Here is a 21882-nt window from a genome sequence, read left to right on the forward strand (position 1 = left end):
TTTTCCATCTTGAAACTTGGCGCCTGTCCGTTGTCTCCTCGTCTCTTTTTGTGTCGTGAAATCATTTGCGCCTAGGTGGTTTTTTTTTCCCAAGTTTAAAAATGAACAAGGCTAGCCAACTCCAAATATCTGTGAGCCATTCTAACTCATATGACATATTCTGATGCGGGTTTTTGCTTTTAGAGCTTTTAGGGCCTCACTTTAACGAATTTGTCACGCGCGCGAGAGAGAATGGGTGAAAAATGCACAAAAAGGAACAAATGTGCGAAAGCTAGCGCTTTAGTGTTCGAAAGTACCTTCTAAATCCTTTTTGAAAGAAAGAAGTTTTCCCTTAAGGGAGTATAGACACCTAATTTTGGTGACATGTCTTCTTCTTTGCACTGATGCGTAAGGACATTATACATGGATTCTCATGTGACATTCGCTTACGGCCGCTAAATGATACCTATAATGAAATTTTTCTCTCATGCTGCTTTGGTTTCGGTTTCAACAGTTCTGTGACGCTAAAGTTATGAGAAGACTGCGATATAATCACTGCTTAATTCATTGTCATTCCGGCCCTTAAGGCAGGCTGGCTTTAGCGCTGCAGTGTATTAAAGCGGCGGAGCAGCGATTATATCGCAGCTTCTTCATGCCTCGCGTGACCGACGCAACTTTGACGTCGCAGCCATCGTTCGCGGCTGCTGAAACCAAAACCGAAACAACATTATCTGACTTACAAATCCACGTATCCACGCGTCGTTACAAAGAAGAAAACATGCACCCAAAAATGAGGCGTCGTACTCCTTTTAGCCCTTTTATCGCGGTTTTCTTTCTTCCAAGACAGGCATACACCAAACAACCTGAAATTTTAAGAAGACCTTTGAGTTTGAAACGTTTAGGGAATGTCGTGCCCGGTCACTGAAACTTGGGAGCTCGTTCTTCAGGCTTTTAAAAGTAGCTCCAGCATGGGGAAAGTGCTGCTCGGCGACAAGTGTCAAGAAAAAAATTAACGTCTTACGGTCATATCACTAAACAATCCAAACTCTCTTTATGCTTCACTAGCAGCATCCTTGCATATTAACTCTGTGATCCTTCCTAAACATATAGAGCTTTGTTCATATATCTTGACAGCTGTGAATGTGACATTTTAATACGATTTTGAACCTGGCCGTCATTTAAAAGCCTGGAAAATATCATGTATAGGTACCCATTCCGCATACCTGTGTACGAATGTGCTGGGTATTTCGTCAGGCCCGGGGCACTTCCTTATGTTGAGTTCCAGGAGAATTTTGAGTGTGCCTTGCTTACTGATATGACAAGGTCCGACACTGGAGGTAAACATGTTTCAAAAACAGGCCAAGTGTCATCACGTTCAGTGGAAACAGATTTAAAGTAATCATTAAATGTGGTTGCGATCTCGTTTTCGGGTTAGAGTACCATTTGATTTCAAATTCGAAAGAGCCCCATGGAAGCGTGCGCCAAAATTTTTCAGAGGTGAGGTCACAATATATGTTCAGATAAACACCATGTCGTTCGTCCTAGCCTCAGTGTGTGCACCCTTGCGTCCTTCAAGCAGCGTGGTATTTTAACCATGTACCAACACCAGCTAGGCCATATTCTTGTTTGTTCACGAGGAAAAAATTAATTTACCTGCAGGTTCCCAAGCAACCACTGATATCCTTAAGACGGCCGACAGAGGTCTGTTTCGGATGTTCTGTACGTCCGCTGAACATCCGCAAACAGCCGGTAGACGTCCGTCGGCCGTCCGAAAGGTGGCCAAAGGTATACGGTTCGCCGGCCGACGGACGTCCAGTTGAGTACGTCCATTGGCGGATCTTTCTCGGATATTCGCATATATGGTGCATGCGTGCTTTTTTCACTCCGCCCGATGCAATAAAACCAAAAACAATTTGATGCATAGCACGCATATTTTATTTTGGTTGATGATACATCAGCAGAGCAATGGGTTATATTCGGAAAATTTCTTAAATGGGACTCTTCAAATGTGGCAAGCATGGGACACACATCCGTAATCTTCCCACCCACAGGATTTCTGAAATAAAAAGAACGCGGCAAACATCAGTCATGTGAAACAAATGGCACAATGCAGCAGCCCAAGTAAAAACATTGGAACCAATTAATAGAAGTGTTTAATGCTGCAATTATAACAGACAATGCACTTTAACAAACACCTCAATAAGTATAAGGCTCTCACTTTTCCACACCATATTTGACTATGTATCTGTTCTTTATTTATTCTCATGGGCCTTAGGGCACTAACCTGCGCAGCACAGTACGCGACTGTGCACAGAAAGCCGCAAAGCTTCCGTTGCGAACCACTGCGAACTACACGTGCTTTCTATGGTCTGCCTTTCGCGTGTTGTCACTCTTTATATAGGCACAGTGAACCTAGCGATACCTTAAAAATTAACAAGATGCGAAAATACTCTGTCCCGCAACTTTGAAGAGGAGTGGGAATTAGCCGCGCGAGTTGAGGGCTCCCGCAGCTGTGTGATGCTCCCGAAAGTGTGAGAACAGCACGCACTTGTGGAAGCCATCTCCTCGCGCTTACTGCTCCCACTGTCCTGTGAACGAATGTTATATGAGCATGCTGCATTGTCCTGGAAGCAAGTTCCAAGAAGTGTACTGATACATACCTTCGTAGGCAATCACATGTGCACTAAGCCTTCTTTACACCAAGGTCGACGCAGTACGGGATTCCGGTGTTCCAGAAGAGCTTCAGGCGCTTCCCGTATCTTTCGAATTGCTTAAGTTACATACAACTTTCGTCCACAGACCGAACAAAGCCACATTTTATAATAACAGAGCTATAAAGATCTGCGCGACAACACTACGCGACATATCAACAACAGCGCTACGGAGCCGTACTGATGGATTGGATTGGTCTGACCGCGAACTGACATCTATGATGATGGTGATAGCAGAATGCACGGGAGTTTTGATCATTGGTTTTGATGCTTACGAATGGTTTCAATGGCAAGTTTAGCTAGCAAAACAGTGGACATGTCGCGCAACTCCTCTAATTTGGAGAAGTTTTATAAATATAAAACTAGTCATTGAGTTCTTGCAAAATTCTGCAACACCTGCTTCTCCTCTTAGATAAATTTAGCTCGTTGGCGGCTCTTGCACTGCAGGTAGGAGTGGTTCAGTCGCATTGTGTTATGTGCGCTGTAAAACTAATTACTGCGTTACTGTTGCATGAATCCCAATGATCGCACTTCGTTCTTTTTAATTAGGTGAAATTACAATGAAGCATGGGATATATATTCCAGTACTGGAGAGGGGGCCTACATTCGCATTAGCCCACGGCCCCCATTTTCCTTCATCCGGCCCTGGTAATAGCTAGGCCATAAAAATGTCAGAACCACCACTGCATCGTACGCCGACGGCTCGCAGCGTCTTGGCAAACACCAGTTGCGGCTCAATTTAGATACGAGCGCTTCGTCGGAGGTTCGACAGCTTTTCTTTTGAAAAAAGAACACTGCTAGACGAATCGGGGTCGGGCGCGTCCGGATGAATGGGAGTTGTGGGCGACAGCGCAGCTTACTGGCGTTACACTACACGCTTTACAGCGCGCTAGCATGGGCGCCGCCATATTTGGTCACGTGACCACTCCGCCATCGCCGGCCTGCGGGCCTTCTCGTGCCGGACGGCACAAAATCTTCGTGTGAGTCCGCACAGAACCTGTTGGTACTGAAAAATGTTTGCTTCAACCAAATCATTTACTCGTCCCTTTCAGACTGCCCGCATCGGCTCGAATGTGTCAACCACGACGTGGAGTGGAATCGTACCAATTTACAAACGTCTTCGCGTCAAACCCTCCAACTGATGCAAATAAAACAGTATACATACACGAAAGACTCGAATTTTCTGTGAAATAAAAAACGTCCATACTCATGGCCTGGGAAAATACTCGACCTTACATCCTTCGGACGTCCACCTCGTCTCTCATGCGGATATACAAAAGTGGACACTGTCCGTACGTCCAGCGGATGCACGAATACGGATATCCTACGGAGACCTTCTGCATCCCAGCCACAGACATCCCTATGGAGTCGTCGGGACGTCCAATTGCACTCCAGCTAGCTCAAATACAGTTGAGTAAGCGAGTACATGGCCATTACGGGAGCCCAAAACACTGCAGAGGACTTTTGAGTGCGTCAATGCTTTATTGCGCTCGGCCCTTTCACTGAATCTTGAATCTTCTCGTTGAGCATAATCATCAGGTTTACAGGTGCGGTGACATCAATACTCTTGTGCCGAGCCCAATAAGTCAGGGTTGCTGCAAAAGAAAGCATAGTTGCTCACAAAAGTGAACAACTATGCTTTCTTTGACAAGAGAATAGCACAGCAACCACAACAAACAAGCCCAGTAATTTACGCCATTTTTACCGACGCAAGACTATGAAGCGCCCTTGCCGTTGCGGCACTAAAAGGCGTCGTGCTGAGCGGAGTGTACTTGCACACGCACTTCGGCACACCATCCGAACGCATGCCCACATTCCGGCAGTAGAGGCCAGTTGCATACATCACCAGTCTTTGTTTCAATACACAGCGAATTTGGCAAAACAGCCAAACGAGTGAGCGTAAAAATATATAGTGCCGATAAATGCGTTAGAATTTTTTCATTACGAACGCAAAAATAGCATAAAATACACTTCAATGAGTGAACTGAGACTGAGTACGCGAAAGATCACGATTCCAGCCGGTGAAAACGACTTGTAGTCCTAATTCGTACTGACGGGTCCACTTCGCCGAGTAGTAAAAGCAAGCAAACTGTCTTCCTTCAGCTCCATCAATTGAGGAAAGAACTGTTGAACAATCTTGCCAGCAATAATAAGCGAATAATTAATTCTATGTCGAGGTTCTTCAAACACAACGTTCCCACGGAACACGATGAGAAATCGCTCACGCCGTGCGCTCAACCACTACCGCTACGGCTGACCATCATGCGGAGTGTGCGAAACTGACGCATGTTTGTATCGTCTCTTTTTTATACTTAGTAGTCTGCTTGCTGTTGCACAAAAAGTAAGTCAATAATTTCTAAATTGTAACATATTACTTTTTTTTCACAGCTGTAGTCGCCATGCGCAGTTCGCGCGCTATTCTTGATAAAATACGATACGAACGTCAACGCGATGGCGGCGTTGACAGACCGCGGTTTCCGAACCGCCGCCGGTCCGCAGCAGTCACGGCGTGTCTCGGTAATCACGGTGTCTAGAAGTTCGTTTCAGTGGTTGGGCAGTTATAAATAAATAATTATAATGTTACCCTGCCCGAAACGTCTTTGTCACAACGGGCTGGAGATAGAAAGATAGCGGGCTTAATAAGAAGGAAAAAATAGCAATTGCTATTAACGCGGGCACAAGATATGTTCGCTGCAGTGCGACCCATTCTAAACTCGCGTTGCAGAGTTTTGAGGAAAGTGGCGTTATTAGCCAGGAGAGCGCCTACCGGCATTTTCGCATGCAGCTAATGCACACAGTGCTATCGGACTGATATTCGCCGGTAAGCGAGCTTCAATCTAATTTCACAGTACGTTCATTTCTGCGCCTAATGACTGCTGAGCCACATCTGCATTTATTTCCTTCTCATCGTCCCTCCAAGTCGTGAAAAAACTTCGCATTTGGTTTTTACCCACGACTAGTTCTGCCCAGATGGCCCTCAATTGGGAATTTTTGCTTCCCACTTGACCCACAAATGGAACCACTTACCCAGTTGGTCCCCAGTTCCTCCCATTTGGCCCTCTAGGAGACTTGAATAAACAGCGCGAACGAAGACGAGCACAAAAGACAAGAAAATGGACGACACAGCGCTGTGTCGTCCATTTTCTTGTCTTTTGTGCTCGTCTTCGTTCGCGCTGTTTATTCAAGATGCTTAACCAACTAGCCCGCCAAAACGTGTTAACCTCTAGGAGAGACGTCTGAGAGATTTTGCCTCGGTACATAGACGTTCATACTTAATCTGGACAGCTCTGGGAGATTTGTGGTTTGCAGGGAGGGTGTGTTCCCCTAGTCCAGGGCTCCGTTGAGGGTAGCTGCCCTGCGTGCACGCCTTACTAGCCCTATTGGACTTTCAGGATGTCGCTGGATAGCATCCTCTCCCACTGTTCCGCACTCGCGTTTTCTATTATGGCTAGCTCGTCTATTTTCTGGCAAGCCCATGTGGTATATTGGTATAGGGTTGGTTTGTCAACACACCACTCGCTGTCGTACTGCGTGGGGTAGATTTTGCTTAACATGTTTATAGGCATGGGAATATTAAGGCGGTACCTCATCGGCCGCATTTGTTTTTCCAGTCCCGGACTACTTGCTGACAGGTCTCGGCTTCCGCTCTGACAGGAAACAACGTCATGGTCACATGACCTACTTGCCATGCTTTCGAACGCGGCGCCAGAGCCGGGCTCCCGATCGGTTACCGTACAAGGACGCTGTCATCTGCTAGCAGACGACGCAAGCCACGGACACCACGACGCCGAAGCAACGCCGTGCGCTCGATCATGATACTGAGTCGATTTAAGGTGTGAGGCCACCTTTTTCAAAATTTTTTTAAATTTTGACCACTAAATTTTTATTTCACATTTACCTTATAAAGCACCACTTTATATGATATTCAAAAGCAAATAAGAGTGAAAAAAGTCATGCTGGCAATTATAATTCACAAAAAATTGCCCAAACATGGCTGTTATGCAAACACTCATAACTAGTGAATGAAGAGCAGGAATTGTAAACTTTTCAGCACAGAGTTAGCCCACTAACCATACTGTGCAACCAACTAGGATCTTTGCCATTCGATAGTTGAGAAAAAAGTTATAGCAAAAATGCTAAAGAAAACAAAAAAATATGCCATTTTTGCCTACCTTCCTTGACATAAAACATGATTATATCAAAACTCTCCATTCGATTTCATTTATCCTAGTTCATTGCACAGGCTAGTAACAAAGGAAGTAGCGTGCAAAGTTTCATTGAAAAATATGTATTCATTTGGAAGTTATCACTGTTTGCGCAACACGAAAGTGCCAGAAATAAAGTTTTGAGAAAAACAAGAATAAAGTTTTTCAGTCCTTGTAGAAACACATCATCATGCCCTAGAAAGTTAAAATCCTCCAGGTTCATAGCTAGGGCCCTCCTTAGCTGACACGAGCTCTCTTTTGGCATTTGTTGCTGCCCGTCTTTTCTTGCCGAGATGTTTTGTCTCGCCCGTTGATTGACGCTGGGCCTTCATCACACGGTAATGGTCACTGGTGCAACATGCTACGAGAGTGTGGTGGCCAGATTCGATGCCTGCTTCCCTCAAAATATCTGCTGTACTTCTGCTGCCATCATTGAAGGACGAATCCGGTAGCATTCAAAGCGATTGCGTCAAGTGCGCGCAAAGTAAACAACTGAGACACTTATATATCCATACTTGTAGAGTCTTGCATCCCCCTTGCGGAAATTTCAAGCTATGTTTTAAAAAAAAAGAAGCATTACAAATTCCCTTTGAATAATCTTTTACATATCAGACTAAAACAAAACAGAAAATTTTCAAAATACGCCGCTGATTAAAGCTGAGTTATCGTTTTCTGTTACCAAACCACATCAGTTTCGGTTTCAGAACTGTTCACCACCTGTTCGAAAGTTGGCTATATCTTTTGAAAAAAATAAGATACGAACATTATTCTTGCTGCAAAATATTTTTGAATGTTTGGGGATTCGCGAAATATAAAAAGAAAAAATGTCATTTTTGCAAAAAAACGATTTTTCAAAGGTGGCGTCATACCTTAAAGACTGTACTGTCAGCTTAGCGTAGGTGCATTACAGAACTCAGCTTCGGAGGTATGCTCGCCGCTACTGCTTGCGGCGAAGTTCGCACAAAGTAGCCCAACTCGTTGCGGATCGGCAGATAGACGAAAGCCTTCGCAAAAATGTTGACAACAAGCTCTATAGCTGCTCCAGTATACGAGTGGTTCACCTGCGATGCTTTCAGGTAAGCGTACAGACAGCATGTCGCAAAACAAGCGAACGAGAACCTCTTGACGACACGAGCAAACAATACGCGCTCGCAGCTTCGAACGCGCGTCCGTGTGCGGTGGATTTCAAGAAAATAAACGAAGATGCAAGAACAAAAAGTATTGCGATGGCTCAGAGAGCAGCTGCGGAGCTCATGTGAAGGTTTAACGCATGATATCGACCTCCAGGAACACGAAAAATACTCAAAATGCACACGGAGTCTACTACCCATTTTACGAGGAGCGGGCAGGAGAGGGAGAAATACTCTCAAACACGTGCGCTGCGCGACACCCCACTGTTGCCGTCCTCCCCTGGGCTGATAATCCGGCGCGCGGAGCAACGTCCGCGGCTGCTTAGCTACCGGTCAAGCGCGTGTTTGCGTCTGTACAACAAAAGCAGCAATGTTGTACGAAACACCAACGTCTTCTAGACATCATTGTTTTATTGTCGGTTGCGGAAATAGTCGACGAAAGTAGAAAAAAGCTAACGCCCCCAGTATTTACGTGCACCATGTTATGAGAAGGTCTCAGCACGTCTGCGGTGTCCATTTCTTGAGCGCTTTTCCGCCGGTCCCGAGTTGCATTGGCAGTGGGCGTAGTTGAACAAAAAATACTTGCGCCAACAAAAAGCTTAAACGTTAGCGCACTTTGTGAACGAAATGCAGACAGAAACAAACCCTCTGCCTGTGCCTAATATCGGGCGCGGAACGAAGCGCAGCGCCTGGGTTACGAAACTGTAATCTGTGCATAATTTTAAGAGATCAAGTATTTGGACGGCCTTGGCAAAGTTCTTTTAATTCAGCAGTACACTATGTGAGGACTTCACAAATTTGGCCACTTCGTTTCGCCGCCCCACATGATCGTCAATATCGGGAGGGTGTGGGGATCGCCACCTGAAAAAAATAAACATGTCGTTAGTGCAAAAATACTAATTTAATTTGCACAGCATGGCATGAATAGAAGCGGCGACATGAACTTTTACCCAACTGCAAAGTGAGGAAAAATGCAGCCATGGCAACGTAAGATGAAAAAATACACGGCATGCACAGGACGGTAAACTCTGCCACGCATTGTAATAAATTATTCGACTGAAATCGCATCGAATGCACTGTAAAAAAAATCCACACTATGCATAACCGTGCCAGAGATACAACAAACGCAGCGACTTGAGCAGTGCCCCGGCCCGATTGAGATTGGAATTCTCAACACAGGTGCGGCGATTCTGCCTATCAGTGTAAGTGGTAATAGCGTTCCATTAGCGTACCAACCTATTAGATCGTGTAATTGCACATTTTCTGGTATTTGTGCACCAGTGAGTACTGGCGGGAGCGGAGAAGGCGTGAATGCGAATCGCTTTCAGTCAACTGGCTTGTATCGCTCGTAGTACGAACGGCCCTACGCAAGCGGCAGGAGGGGCCGAATTTGAATTTCATCGCGTGTATCTCCGCAAACAAACATTCTAATCATCAGAAGTGGATTCGTTTCGGTCATGTACTCGCTGTTTCCAAAATGTTCAGTTTGTAAACGGGGTACTCTGTCGCAAGCTCAGCATCTAAACTGTCACACTCGCAATGTCCAAGCAGGCAGCGAGAGCGTTCATGAAAAACTGCGCTCCACGAAAAACTAGATATTCATTGCTCTCCTGCGATCTTGTGTTTCAACACATTTTGCTTTCGTTTTTTCTAACATGCAACACCGTGCCGCATTCGCCCTACAGGCAACCGGCGACAAAAAAGCACGCGTGAACTGCGAGCATGGCACTCACCGATGCTGATCGTTCGCTGCGTCGCTTGCTCCCAGTTGGTTATTGCAGGAGCTAATGGCATAGCACAAACGAGGATGGACACGAGGAGAACGCCCACCCAAAATTTCTAGGCTTGGCAAGAATAAAACGGGCGAATGACACTTTCAGAGATCGCACGCTGCTTCGTCTGCAGCCCACCGGCTGCAAATTATCAGTCCAAGATGGCGTCGGCGGTAGGCGGCGCTCGAGTAAAACAAACATGGCGGCGCCCAGGTATCGAAACTAAAATCAGCGCGGCCCGCAGCTATCGTCTGCTGCCTTCTCAGCAGCCCCAAGCAGCCCGCGGACTGCCATAGGCTAAAAACGAACGCGTTGCTATGGCGATGCAGGCAGGTAGGCGGAGCTTTCGGGCTGCCCGAGAAAAACAAATACCGGACTCGAGTCCGCAAGTAGTCCCGGACAGTCCGGGACTGAAAAACAAATGCGCCCATCGTTGTAAGCAGGAGCTGTCGACAGAAATGTCACGCTTTTGGTTGGTTGGTTTGGTTGGTTTATGGGGTTTATGGGAAATTTCGACCACCTGGGGTTTTTTAACGTGCACTGACGCTTTTCAATTGGTCGAAACGGTCGTGACGTCACAGTGCGCGAATTTCAAACGGGGCCAATAGTACTTTGGCTACTAACCATGCAATTAATTAAAGGGATCGTATAGTGATGCTTCAAGTAAGTTTGACTTAGTTTAGTTAATTGCTTACTTAACCAATTAGTCTCATTAACCTTTCTAGTCAGACCAGATAAATAAATAAAACAGAGTAAGAAATTGGCCGAGCTTGGGAATCGAACCCCGGTCTCCGGAGTGCGAGTCGAGCACGCTACCACTCCGCCAGGCCAGCTCGATGGTTTGGAATGAACAAAGGTGCGTCTAGAGAATACGGTGTCTTCGTTCACTCCCATCTTCCTCCCTTCCCGTTACGGCGAGGTTTAGGTGTCCACCGAGATATGAGAGACAGATACATTTCCTTTGCTCAAAAACCAATTTACCAGCGAGCAAGGCGTCTTTGTCCGCGATTCAGATTGGCGGTGTCGTGACGTCACCGCGCGCGAATTTTGACGAGTGTCCACCGAAATATGTGAGACAGTTACTGCGCAACTTCCTTTCCCCAAATACAATTTTCGACTAGTGTCTACTGAGATATGTGAGACAGTTAATGCGTAATTTCCTTTCCTCAAATACAATTTTCATTTTCTTCTTTCACTCACACTTCCTCCCTTCCTGTACGGTGCGGCTCAGGTGTCCACCGAGATGATAGAGAATTACAGCCCCATTTCCTTTCCTCAAAAAGCGTTGCGTTCAAAGGGCAACGCATCGCGCCGAACGGGTGGTGGAGTTCCTTGGACTCCGTGGCAGCGCTACAACACGCTGTCGCGTTCCACTCCTAAAGGCGAAGCTTATGCGTCATTAATTGGCAGTTAATGAATGCACCAACAAAATGTGCATTGAACAATCGCGTAGCAGAATGCAGCTTTCAGGCTTTCTTTCGCCTTTCACCACTTTAGCCGCTAAAGTTCCTCGTGTAATTTTCCCGTTTGTATAGATGTCGCCGTTCTACGGCGGGCGCAGGGTGCCTTGCGTGCGCTAATCAGGAGCGTGATTTCTATATGTGCAGCGTGTTGATGCCAGAATTCCTTGCACTGCAGTGCCTACGAAAATCAGCTTGAAATTCTGGGCTACGATAATTGGATATGATTAATAGCTATCATGATCATCATTAGCCTTAATACGCCCAGTCAAAAAAACCATTGAGATTTCCAATTGGAACCAGTTGATTTTTGGGCACCATTGGAACCAATTGGCTAGAAACCAATTGGAAAGACCAATTGGTTCCAGTTGGATTTTGAGCCAATTGGTTCCAATGGTGTCTGAAAACCAATTGGTCCCAATGGCTTTTTTTGACTGGGTAGTGCCAATCAACATTTTTCTAGGGAATTGAAATTAACATGTTTTTATGGAAATCAAAGCCAACAGACACATATACACACAAGCAACACTGCACATATACATTAGCTCAATATGTACATCCAGAGAACACACTTCTGCTCCAACTTATATACCCAATTTATTAGGCTCTCATGCTGGGGCCGGTGGTGCTTGCCCACTGAGCGCAGTTATTTAATTTAATTTCAGCTCCAGTGGTGGTGTAGGTGATTATGTTTGTTTGTTTATTGGGGTTTTACGTCCCAAAGCGACTGAGGCTATGAGAGACGCCGTAGTGAAGGGCTCCGGAAATTTCGACCACCTGGGGTTCTTTAACGTGCACTGACATCGCACAGCACACGGGCCTCTAGAATTTCGCCTTCAAGAAATTCAGCCGCCGCGGCCGGGATCGAACCCGCGTCTTTCGGGTCAGCAGCCGAGCGCCGTAACCGCTGAGCCACCGCGGCGGGGTGGCTCAGCGGTTACGGCGGCATGAGTACAATTTATTAGGCTAAGCTGCTGATAGCTCTTATTGTAAGTACCATATTAGTTCTACCTTTTTCGTCAAACATGCAAACATTCATTGGATAAATTGGGTGCAGTTTGGCGGACCAATTGGATGCAATGGGTAAGATCAATTGGGCTCACCAATTGGAAACCCAAACGGTCCAATTGGATAGTCCATTTGGACCGTCCAATTGGAACACCAATGTTGGTTCCAATGTTTTTTTTTTTTTTTTGACTGGGCATTCACTGCAGGGCGAAGGTCTCCTCCATGTCCCTCCAATTATTAATTAAGAGTAGTGAGCCTTAGCAACCGCTAAGTACACTGAGGAGCCAAACATTAATACTCAGGAGCTTAAGGTATGACGCCACCTTTGAAAAATCGTTTTTTTTTTGTGAAAATGACATTTTTTTCTTTTTTTATATTTCGGGAATCCCAAAACATTCGAAAATGTTTTGCAGCATGAATAATGTCCGTATCTTAATTTGTTCAAAAGTTATAGCCAACTTTCGAACAGGTGGTGTACAGTTCTGAAACCGAAACTGATATGGTTTGGTAACAGAAAATGATAACTCAGCGATAATCAGCGGCGTATACTGAAAATTTTCCTGTTTTGTTTTAGTCTGATATGTAAAGATTATTCAAAGGCAATTTGTAAGGCTTCCTTTTTTTAAAACATTGCTTTAAATTTCCACAAGAGGGATGCAAGACGTTACAAGCGTCTCAGTTGTTTACTTTGCACGCACTTCACACATGCTTCATACTATCGCTTTGAATGCTACCGGATTCGTCCTTCAATGATGGCAGCAGAAGTACAGCAGATATTTTGAGGGAAGCAGGCATCGAATCTGGCCACGACACTCTCGTAGCATGTTGCACCAGTGACCATTACCGTGTGACGAAGGCCCAGCGTCAATCAACGGGCAAGGGAAAACATCATCGCAAGAAAAGACGGGCAGCAACAAATGCCAAAAGAGAGCTCGTGTCAGCTAAGGAGGGCCCTAGCTATGAACCTGGAGGATTTTAACTTCCTAGGGCATGATGATCTTGTTTCTACAAGGATTGAAAAACTTTAATCTTGTTTTTCTCAAAACTTTATTTTTCGCAATTTCGTGTTGCGCAAACAGTGATAACTTCCAAATGCATAAATAATTTTCAATTAAACTTTGCAGGCTCGTTCCTTTGTTACTAGCCTGTGCAATGAACTAGGATAAATGAAATCGAATCGTGAGTTTTGATATAATCATGTTTTATGTCGTGGAATGTAGGCAAAAATGACATTTTTATGTTTCCTTTAGCATTTTTGCTATAACTTTTTTCTTAATTATCAGATGGCAAAAATCCTAGTTGGTTGCACAGTATGGTTAGTTGGCTAACGCTGTGCCGAAAAGTTTGTAATTCCTGCTCTTCATTCACCAGTTATGAATGTTTGCATAACAGCCATGTTTGGGCAATTTTTTGTGAATAATAAATGCCAGCATGGCTTTTTCCACTCTTTTGTGCTTTTGAATATCATATAAAATGGTGCTTTATAAGGTAAATGTGAAATAAAAATTTAACGATCAAAATTTAAAAAAAAATTGAAAAAAGTGGCGTCATACCTTAAACTCTAACATGGCTTAGCTGTTTGTCGGTATCCCTCACAGGCAAATAAGAGCATATTTTAGTATTATTGCTGCTTCAGCCCCCAGGACAACCAAGCGTGGCATTCGGGATCAGGAGTGACAATAGATGGGGCCATTTGGTAAGAAGAAGACGAAGGCGTAGCAAGCTCGCGCTGGAGGCTCTCGCGCGCTGCCGTGTTCGAGCTTCGTTCCCTCGGCAGAATTCGATTGCTGCGGCCTCGGAGCACGCCCCCAGGAATAATCACGTAGTCAGCTACCAGTTAAATCCCAACGGCCGCATCTGAAGATCCGGAGATCCTGGCAAAGAGAAGAACTGCTCGTGTTCCGAGAATGGCCTAGCACGCTTTGTGAGTACCAACGCTTAGCTTAGGCCGCTGTGGAAGACATACCTGCTTCACAGAATATACCTGCACCGACTGAATTTTTTCGGGCGAGTCGATACTAGCATGGACGGTGCAGGCAGCTACTACCCTTGGCAATGGAGACTGGGACATCTGCTACGCGGGCTTGGCAGCAACCGCCCCTGCGGCGCAGACGACCTCGGTGGATGCTGGCTCGTCGAAGACAGAGCCTCGTGGAACAGGGCGTTGAGGGCGACAAGGCTTGCGTTGACCGAGGTCGAACCGGGCAAGCTCTGCCTGCGCTCTTGCGAAGACCGAGTTTACCAGTGGGCGCGATGCCAGAGCTCCGGCAACGAAAACGATGGCGCCTTCCTCATCGCCTGGCTTCCTAGAAAACACCCGTGCATCCGCGAGGTCCGAGTGCACGACACAGCACACATTGACCGGCTCCCTTTCGTCTCGTCTGCCGTCGTTGGACAGGCGAATAGCCTGCAAAGCGTTGTGCTTCATGCCAGCTTGAGCTTTCCGCCTGATTCCAGATTTCTCCAAGCCTTTGGCCCTCCAAAGTGCCTGCGTGAGCTTGAGCTCACCAACATTTGCGTCAGCGACGACATCGCTCCCAAGGTGGCTGATGTGCTGAGGGGAAACTGGCAGACTCTCTGCAGCGTCAAGCTGATCGGCAACCTTCTGTCTCGGGAATCAGCAAGCACCCTGCTCCTTGCCCTAGTCGCGTGTGAACGGCTAGAGAACGTGGCCTTCCAGGACAGCCAAGTGTATTCAGCCTGCGACGCCCTTGCAGGGGCCTTCAGGAGCAGCAGGCTTCTGCAGAAGCTCTCCTTGAAGGGTCTGTGCGAAGCAGGTATGGGCTGCCAGCACTTAAATGGAGGGCGAAGGTGTCTTTACTGTTTGAGAAGTCTATTTGGTGCGTTAGAAGGCATTAAATCACTTCAGCACCTAACTCTGGAAGAGACATCAATTAGTGACACAGTGGGAGAGGCATTGGCAACGTTTTTGATTGGCCATCAATCACTTCAAACACTGTCGCTACTAAATTGCAGCTTTGGTAGCAGAAGTGCTACATGTATTGCGGAGGCATTATCGGCGAACTGCACTTTGAAGTACCTCGGTTTGCACAACTGTTCCATTGAAGAAAGAACTGTCAGCGAGTTGTGCGCGGCAGTTCCTTTAAACACCAACTTGAAGAGCCTCGTTCTGCCGCAGATCAGCAGCACATCACGAATTGTACAGGAGAAAAATTCTACTTTTGAGCTGCTTAGACTGAAGTGTGCTGGCCGCGTCCAACTTTGCCTGTTTGTACACCATCCCTCGTTGGTGTCTGAAACCCTGGCACAGGCCCTCGGATGCGCTGCAAAGGTGAAGATCTGCCATCAAGGGTATGCCGTCAACGACCTGTGCTCCGTGTATGCCTCGTTGGCCTCGAATCACTCACTGCGTTCACTGCACGTCGAATACGAAGGCGGCGCCACTGGCCATGATGACCCGACACAAGGAGCTCTCACCACTGCGCTCTGTGCGGCACTGAAGGCATGCGGATGCCTACGGAGCTTTCACTTAGACGTGCATAGGGTTTACTACGAGAGTGAGCTGACGGCCCCACCAATATGCAAGATCTTTCCTGCCCTCGCATGCAACGCCCGCCTAAGTAAATTTACGTTGGTAACCTCGCGACTGACCTTGAAGACTGCTCAGTTGCTGTCGGTCCTGATTGGCCTATTCAAGGGAAGCTTGGTTGAGCTGCGCATCGAGAGCACGGCCGGCAACATATCTGGCGATGTTCTTGCCGTGCTTCAAGAGATGATCGCCAGGAATGTCTTCCTGTCGAGGGTCAGTGTAAGGTGCTCTGACTGGAATGACGTGGTGTGGAATTGTGCAGGCATCGACGATGCTAATGAGCAGAACCGGGGCCTGCTCAACAAGGCAGCGAGATTCGTGATGAGCTCTGACGCAAGGCCTGCACCTTCGGCCAAACATCCCTGGGCAACTGCCTTCGACGAACTGTGCGGCACCGCTTCGCTACAGGAGCACCTGGCGTCCATCTCTGGAAAATCCGAGCTCCAGGTGTCCATGGACGTGAAGAAGGCAAGGTGCCATCTGCACGACAACTACATGATCTATGCTGGTGTTGTGCGCGCGACGGTTCTCTGCGAGGCTGGCGATGGCAGCACACAACTTGATCAACTTAATGTGCACTGCTGGCGCTCCGTAGTGCAGTACCTGAAACTGAGTGATGTGGTTTAATAACGGATTGCAAGACGTTGGATATGACCACTGTGCTCTTGTTTGGGTGGATGTGTCTTTTGTGTGCATGTGCGTTCTTGACATTTTTTCTTTGGCTTTTTTTCGTGCCGTCGGCCAGGCTTGAGTGTCCAAGGGCGTCACAATGGCTTCACTGGACGTGCCGATGACAGTAGCCATCCAGTAACGTTGGCCACGCCAATGAGCGGCGGTGCGAAACAAACTATCTAGGAACGTTGACTCGACCCGAAGTACAGTGAACCGCACTCGTTTCAAAGACTTGAACAATACTGTGTGTCAATTTTTTCACATTCTTTTCTAGATTTTCCATGGAGTTGAGAACCCTCACTTACTTACCCTAGAGGTGACAGTGGTTTAAGTCTGTCGAATCCAAGACTGGCCAAGAGCCGGGATCGGGCCGTCTTGCTTTCCCAGCGCAGGTAGCGTGTCTTTCGGCGAGTATGTCTTCAACAACCGAAAAGGCGCTGCAGATTCTTCGATACCTGCCTCGAGTAAAAATTTCGAACCTTCGTGACACACCGGGAAGCAACTATGTAACCAAGGATATGCTTCCATACGGCCCACGCCTGCGTACGCTTTGGAAAAAAGACGGTCACAAGCACCACATGGGCTGGGCTCGCCTGGGCTACGAGGGCGGCCAAACGCCGTTCTACCTGAAGATTCCCATGGAGAACTACAATGCGAAGCACTTTCTGCGCCGCCAATACCCACCGCTGTCTCTTGGCCAGCTGCAGCTGTTCATCGATCTCGGCCGCGTCGACCCTACGCGACCCATTGACCTGGCTGCGCTGTGCAACACCAAGCAGTACTTCTTGAACCCGAGCGATCGTCACTTTGGCGTCCACTTGACCGCCGAGGGTGTAGACAGTTTCAAGGCCAAGGTGCGTTGTTCGTGGCTGTGTTTTGAAGCCTTTAATGCAAAAATTGCGCCCCGTTGCTCGATAGGAGGTTCCGAGTGAGAAACGCAGGGGTGAGCAGGCATGTGTAGAGCATGTCATTAAGCGTAGAAAGCTGGGCTAATTGGTTGCTAGTGCTATTGTGAGACATTCCAGCGGCTGAAGAGACAGGGACGAAGGTAGACGAGACGGGACTCCTGTCTCGTCTACTGCCGCTGGAATGTCTCACAATAGTATGTGTAGAGCGCTGGTGAGCGGAGGGAAAGAAGCGAAATTTCAAAGATACTTGCTGTCGGCGCAGTTGAGCAGACATGCGGAGGCGCCTTTTTCCTTGCAAAGAGGATTGACTTCATTTGCGGCGCCAAACACCGCTCGCGACAAGCGCGCACAATGCGACCACTTGTCGGCCAAAATAGTCGCACTGCCGCTGCTGCGACTCGCAGGTGTTTAGAGGCCTCCTTAAAAGTAAGCTCAGATCTCCCCCCTCATATTTGAAGCTGTCAGTTCGGGGGGATATTCTCAGCGCCTTAGGTGTGGTGCCATAGTGATTGGACGTCCGGGACTGGACTGTTTCGCGTGACCTTCATTGCTCTCATGCTGGAGGAAGGATGGCATGTGTGTTCATTTTGGGGTCATCTTACGCGTGGCGAGAATTCTGCGAAGAGCCCCCTCGAGGATATTGCGACCAGAGCACCCACCATTTCTTTCTCATTAAATAGGTGCAGTAAACTCTAAATGCTGTTGACGTGACTTAACTAAAACAAGCGTGTAAATGATGACCATGGGAAAATGTTATCCATATGTTCTGTGAAGCAGAACCTCTCTGAATGGTCTTGTTTTGTGGCCAGCTCCTGGGAAGCAGTTTAGTAAAGTCTTTGTGGGTACACATTATGCCTACAAACACTTTAATGTCAGTATATAAATGTTAGGGTTGGTAGCGAGTCCTTGTGGAATGCTTCTAGATTTAGGATTATCAGTTGTTATACCACTGGGTGGCTGCAGTATCTAGGAGCTACCATACATGGTCTGTTTGAATGTAAACCTGAAGCTACCATAGACATAACTGCAAGTTCTTTCAGTGGTGTTTTCTTACTGTAAGCTTGCACAATGTCCTTTTGTTCTCCTGGTACCACTGTGGCAGTAATTTCGGTGTACATGCACAGAAAACTTGGACTTGGTGTGCGCGCATTGAACAGAACAGTAGAGAGCGGTGGACAGACCTAGCTAACAATTCAGAATCAGCTCTAACAAGCCGCAGTACCTGAAGCAGCTTGTTCAGAATGCTAGTCCAGTTTTGTGGCTGGCAAACCATTGAATTGCCTCAGAGGGGGATTGGGGTGGAGGCTCCCAACTCCATTGCCTCTGGCTGCCACAAAGGGAGTTTGCAGTGATGTGATCTCTGGACCAAGCTACACAAAGGTGCCAACTCTCTTACAGATGGACTGAGTTTGTGGCTAGGCAGATACTCTCAGGTCACGAATAGCAGATTTGCCGTTATCCCTTGAGGTGGACTCGGCCATGGGGCAGGAACTTGTGAGACTGCTGGACTTTACGTTGAGGACAGTGCAGCTGTGCAAAGGAAAATGGTGGCCATAGTGTAGAGATGCAGGGGTGGGGCAGTTAATCATGTCCTGGGTTTCTGATTGTGTTCGCACTAGTCATGAGCTATGATGGCACCTCTTTCTGTATTACCACTCTTGTGGCAAGTTTTGTGTAGAAATGTACTGTTTTGATTTGAGGAAAAAAAAAAAAGAAGAAGAAATGAGCCAGGCATGGCAGATAACCGGGGGCCCCTGAGTTTGTCCTAAGAGAAGATAAAGCAAGGGAATAAGGTGCGAGGATAACGTGACCACAGCTGGCACAGCAGAACAGGGTTTATGGGAGAGGTCCCGCAGTGGACGTAGTTGGGCTAATGATGAAGATATCTGTCAAAGTACTTGTTTGCATACTTAGTGGAGAAAATAATTTTCTGTAGCAATGCTATAATCAAATCTGCACTAATGAAACTTGGCACAAATAATGGACACAAGTGCTAGTTAACCATTTTTCTTAATTTTCAAAAAAAAATTGCAGTTCATATTTTTGTTTTACACATTTGCCCCATGACGAAATTAGAAGGAATGTGGTTCTGTTTGGATACCACTCAACAATGCAGCGGTGAATGCCTTTCAGCAGGGGAGCCCTTTAGACAGTGACGTCGTGGGCGGCTGGCAAGCGCCTCTGTGAAATGGGATTGGCTGGGGGGCCTCCTTTGAGGGGTGCTTACCTCCTCCAGGAAGTATGCAGTTCTACTTGTGTGTGTTTTGGCATGTGCACAGAGCGAAGCTATGCTATGTCTCTTTTTCATGTCTGCACCAAAACGTTCAACCACGTGAATTTTTTTTACAGTTGCAGTTGTAGAGCTGCGGGTGAACAATTTGACCTGTGACAATGTTACAGTAGTGCAGGCAGTAAATGACAGGCACAAACTAGTGCCTACTTCACCTGTCACCAGCCCTGAGCATTCGGAATGCATTAGGAGTTCCACATTGCTCCCAGATTTCTGTGCTACGTCTGAGTATTTTGCTGTTGGGAGTTCTACAAAATGAGGCAATGGTACGGCAGGGTTTTCAGGCAGGTTTTGAGCAGGAATGCCCAAGCTTGACACATCACAGACAGCAGTGGGCACCTTGTGGTTCAGTAGCTGGAGAGGGAGGCAAGATACTCTATGTGCAGAAGCAAAAACTGCTTCTTCTTCTTCTTATTGTTCACCTGTAGTTTTAAAGGCATTTTGGTTGGCCACTCGTGCCTTAACAGGGGTGGTTCATTCTTTTGGTCTTTGCAGGTGAACATTGAGGTCCAGCATGCGAGAGAGCCTGTTATTGCTGCTATTGAACGCAATGGAGGCACCATCACCACAGCCTACTTTGACATTGAATCCGTCACAGCGCTCATGAATGCTGAGAAGTTCTTCAAGCGGGGCTGCCCCATTCCCAAGCGCAAGCTGCCACCAGAGGATGCCATTCGGTATTACAGTGACCCGGCATTTCGTGGCTACCTGGCAGATCCTCGGGAGGTGGCCAAACACCGTTACATTTTGGCCCAGAAGTATGGCTACGAGCTACCCAACTTGGAGGAAGACCCCAACTGTGAGATGCTCATGGAGCGGAAAGATCCACGTCAGGTCTTTTATGGCCTTGAACCAGGCTGGGTGGTGAACCTGCGAGACAAGGTTATCCTCAGGCCAACAGACCCTGAGTACAAGCAGTACTACAACATCTGAGGTGGATTTTTGTTGGCCTCTTGGCTTGAGACTTCCATTTCAGGGCAACATTGCCAACACAGTGCTGCTGCAGATGAGGACTTTCATTTTTGTCATAATCAAAAAGATTAATGATGCCATGGGAAATGTGTGTTTGAATTCAGTGCAGAATAAAATAGGCTTGTAATTAGGGATGTGTTTTTGTCACTCTCGGCATTCTCTTACAGATTTAATTCTGTGCTCTCATCAAGTTGCCTCAGGATGGACCCAGATCAGCAGCATTTATAATAACTGCATGGCATTTTTCTGGGGCACTATTAATATAATGTGGAGTGGTGACATTGACTCTTACCATTGAGAAAGACATTGCATGCCAACAATCAAATGTAGCTCTGGTGTAGTTATGGTGGCTCTACCTAGGCCAATATGTCTTGGCGGAGGCTTGCACCACGATCATTAGCTCCAGTCCAAACTCCGTGGGTGGCTGATTGGAGCGCAATTATGCAGAAAAGAACATATTGACTGAGATCACGGGTCTGCTCAGTGCTGGTTGAGCATGTCAGCAACTCTCAGCACCATTGGGCATTAGTTGTGCTGAGAACAAAGAGGGCAGTGGTGGTATTCACCTCTTGTTGTTACAGCCATCGACTGGCTACTGCTAATTTCTGCACATTGTCTAATTCCATCATTTGGCACTGAAATCTCATGGGGTAGAAAGTAGGGGTGTGGGAATATTCCAAATTTTGAATACGAATCGAATATATTTGATTTTAAATCCATACTCGCATTTGAGAATTGATGATCAAGAATTTCCAAATATTCAGAAATTTTAGAATGTTCGCCAGCGATCATAACCGCGCATACTTTCATAAATTCGACCATGGTAAACCCACAATGTGTGGGCAATCTATCCGACATACCTCGGCACCATGAGAGGTGGCTCAATCACACTCATGGCCACTCGCACTCGCATCCACTCATTCACACTCGCATTCATGTCCACTCACTCACGCTCACACTCATGACCACTCGCCCTCACAACCACTCACACCCACCCTCATGTCCACTCACTCTCATTCACGTTCACACATTCTTTCCTTGTTTGCTGACATCAGAGGGGATGAGGGATTCACTGCCGACTGCCCTCGTGGCTCCCCTGGCATAGCCTGAGTCGCAGAGAGGTGGTGGTGAGCTGGCCAGGCTTTGTCGGGCTAGTTGGCCAATTTTCATAGTTCGATGATGCTCGATGGAAGTGGTCACTCATCACGCATATTCCATGCACCGC

The 21882-nt window shown here is 47.0% G+C and overlaps 2 protein-coding genes and 1 long non-coding RNA gene across 3 annotated transcripts; 2 read left to right on the forward strand and 1 right to left on the reverse strand.

Annotated features, from left to right (window-relative positions):
• Window positions 1-1891: 1891 nt before the first annotated feature.
• LOC149326005 (uncharacterized) lies at window positions 1892-3127 on the reverse strand. Its single transcript, XR_016286181.1, has 2 exons — window positions 2640-3127; window positions 1892-2035 (listed from the first exon to the last, which is right to left on the reverse strand). It is a non-coding gene; the product is annotated as an uncharacterized LOC149326005 (long non-coding RNA).
• Window positions 3128-14288: 11161 nt separating this feature from the next.
• Window positions 14289-16473, forward strand: LOC149326006 (uncharacterized). Its single transcript, XM_089563700.1, has one exon. It carries the CDS (start codon window positions 14289-14291, stop codon window positions 16440-16442), a length of 2154 nt encoding a protein of 717 aa, XP_089419826.1. The 3' UTR covers window positions 16443-16473.
• A 344-nt stretch (window positions 16474-16817) lies between these two features.
• LOC149326007 (large ribosomal subunit protein uL15m-like) lies at window positions 16818-20789 on the forward strand. Its single transcript, XM_089562412.1, has 2 exons — window positions 16818-17341; window positions 20181-20789. The coding sequence occupies exons 1-2, from the start codon at window positions 16901-16903 to the stop codon at window positions 20616-20618; spliced, it is 879 nt and encodes a 292-aa protein (XP_089418538.1). The 5' UTR covers window positions 16818-16900; the 3' UTR covers window positions 20619-20789.
• Window positions 20790-21882: the final 1093 nt, after the last annotated feature.

The sequence above is a fragment of the Amblyomma mixtum genome, chromosome 10 (genome assembly GCF_055824585.1).
Source record: "Amblyomma mixtum isolate Tamu chromosome 10, ASM5582458v1, whole genome shotgun sequence".
Classification (NCBI taxonomy): domain Eukaryota; kingdom Metazoa; phylum Arthropoda; class Arachnida; order Ixodida; family Ixodidae; genus Amblyomma; species Amblyomma mixtum.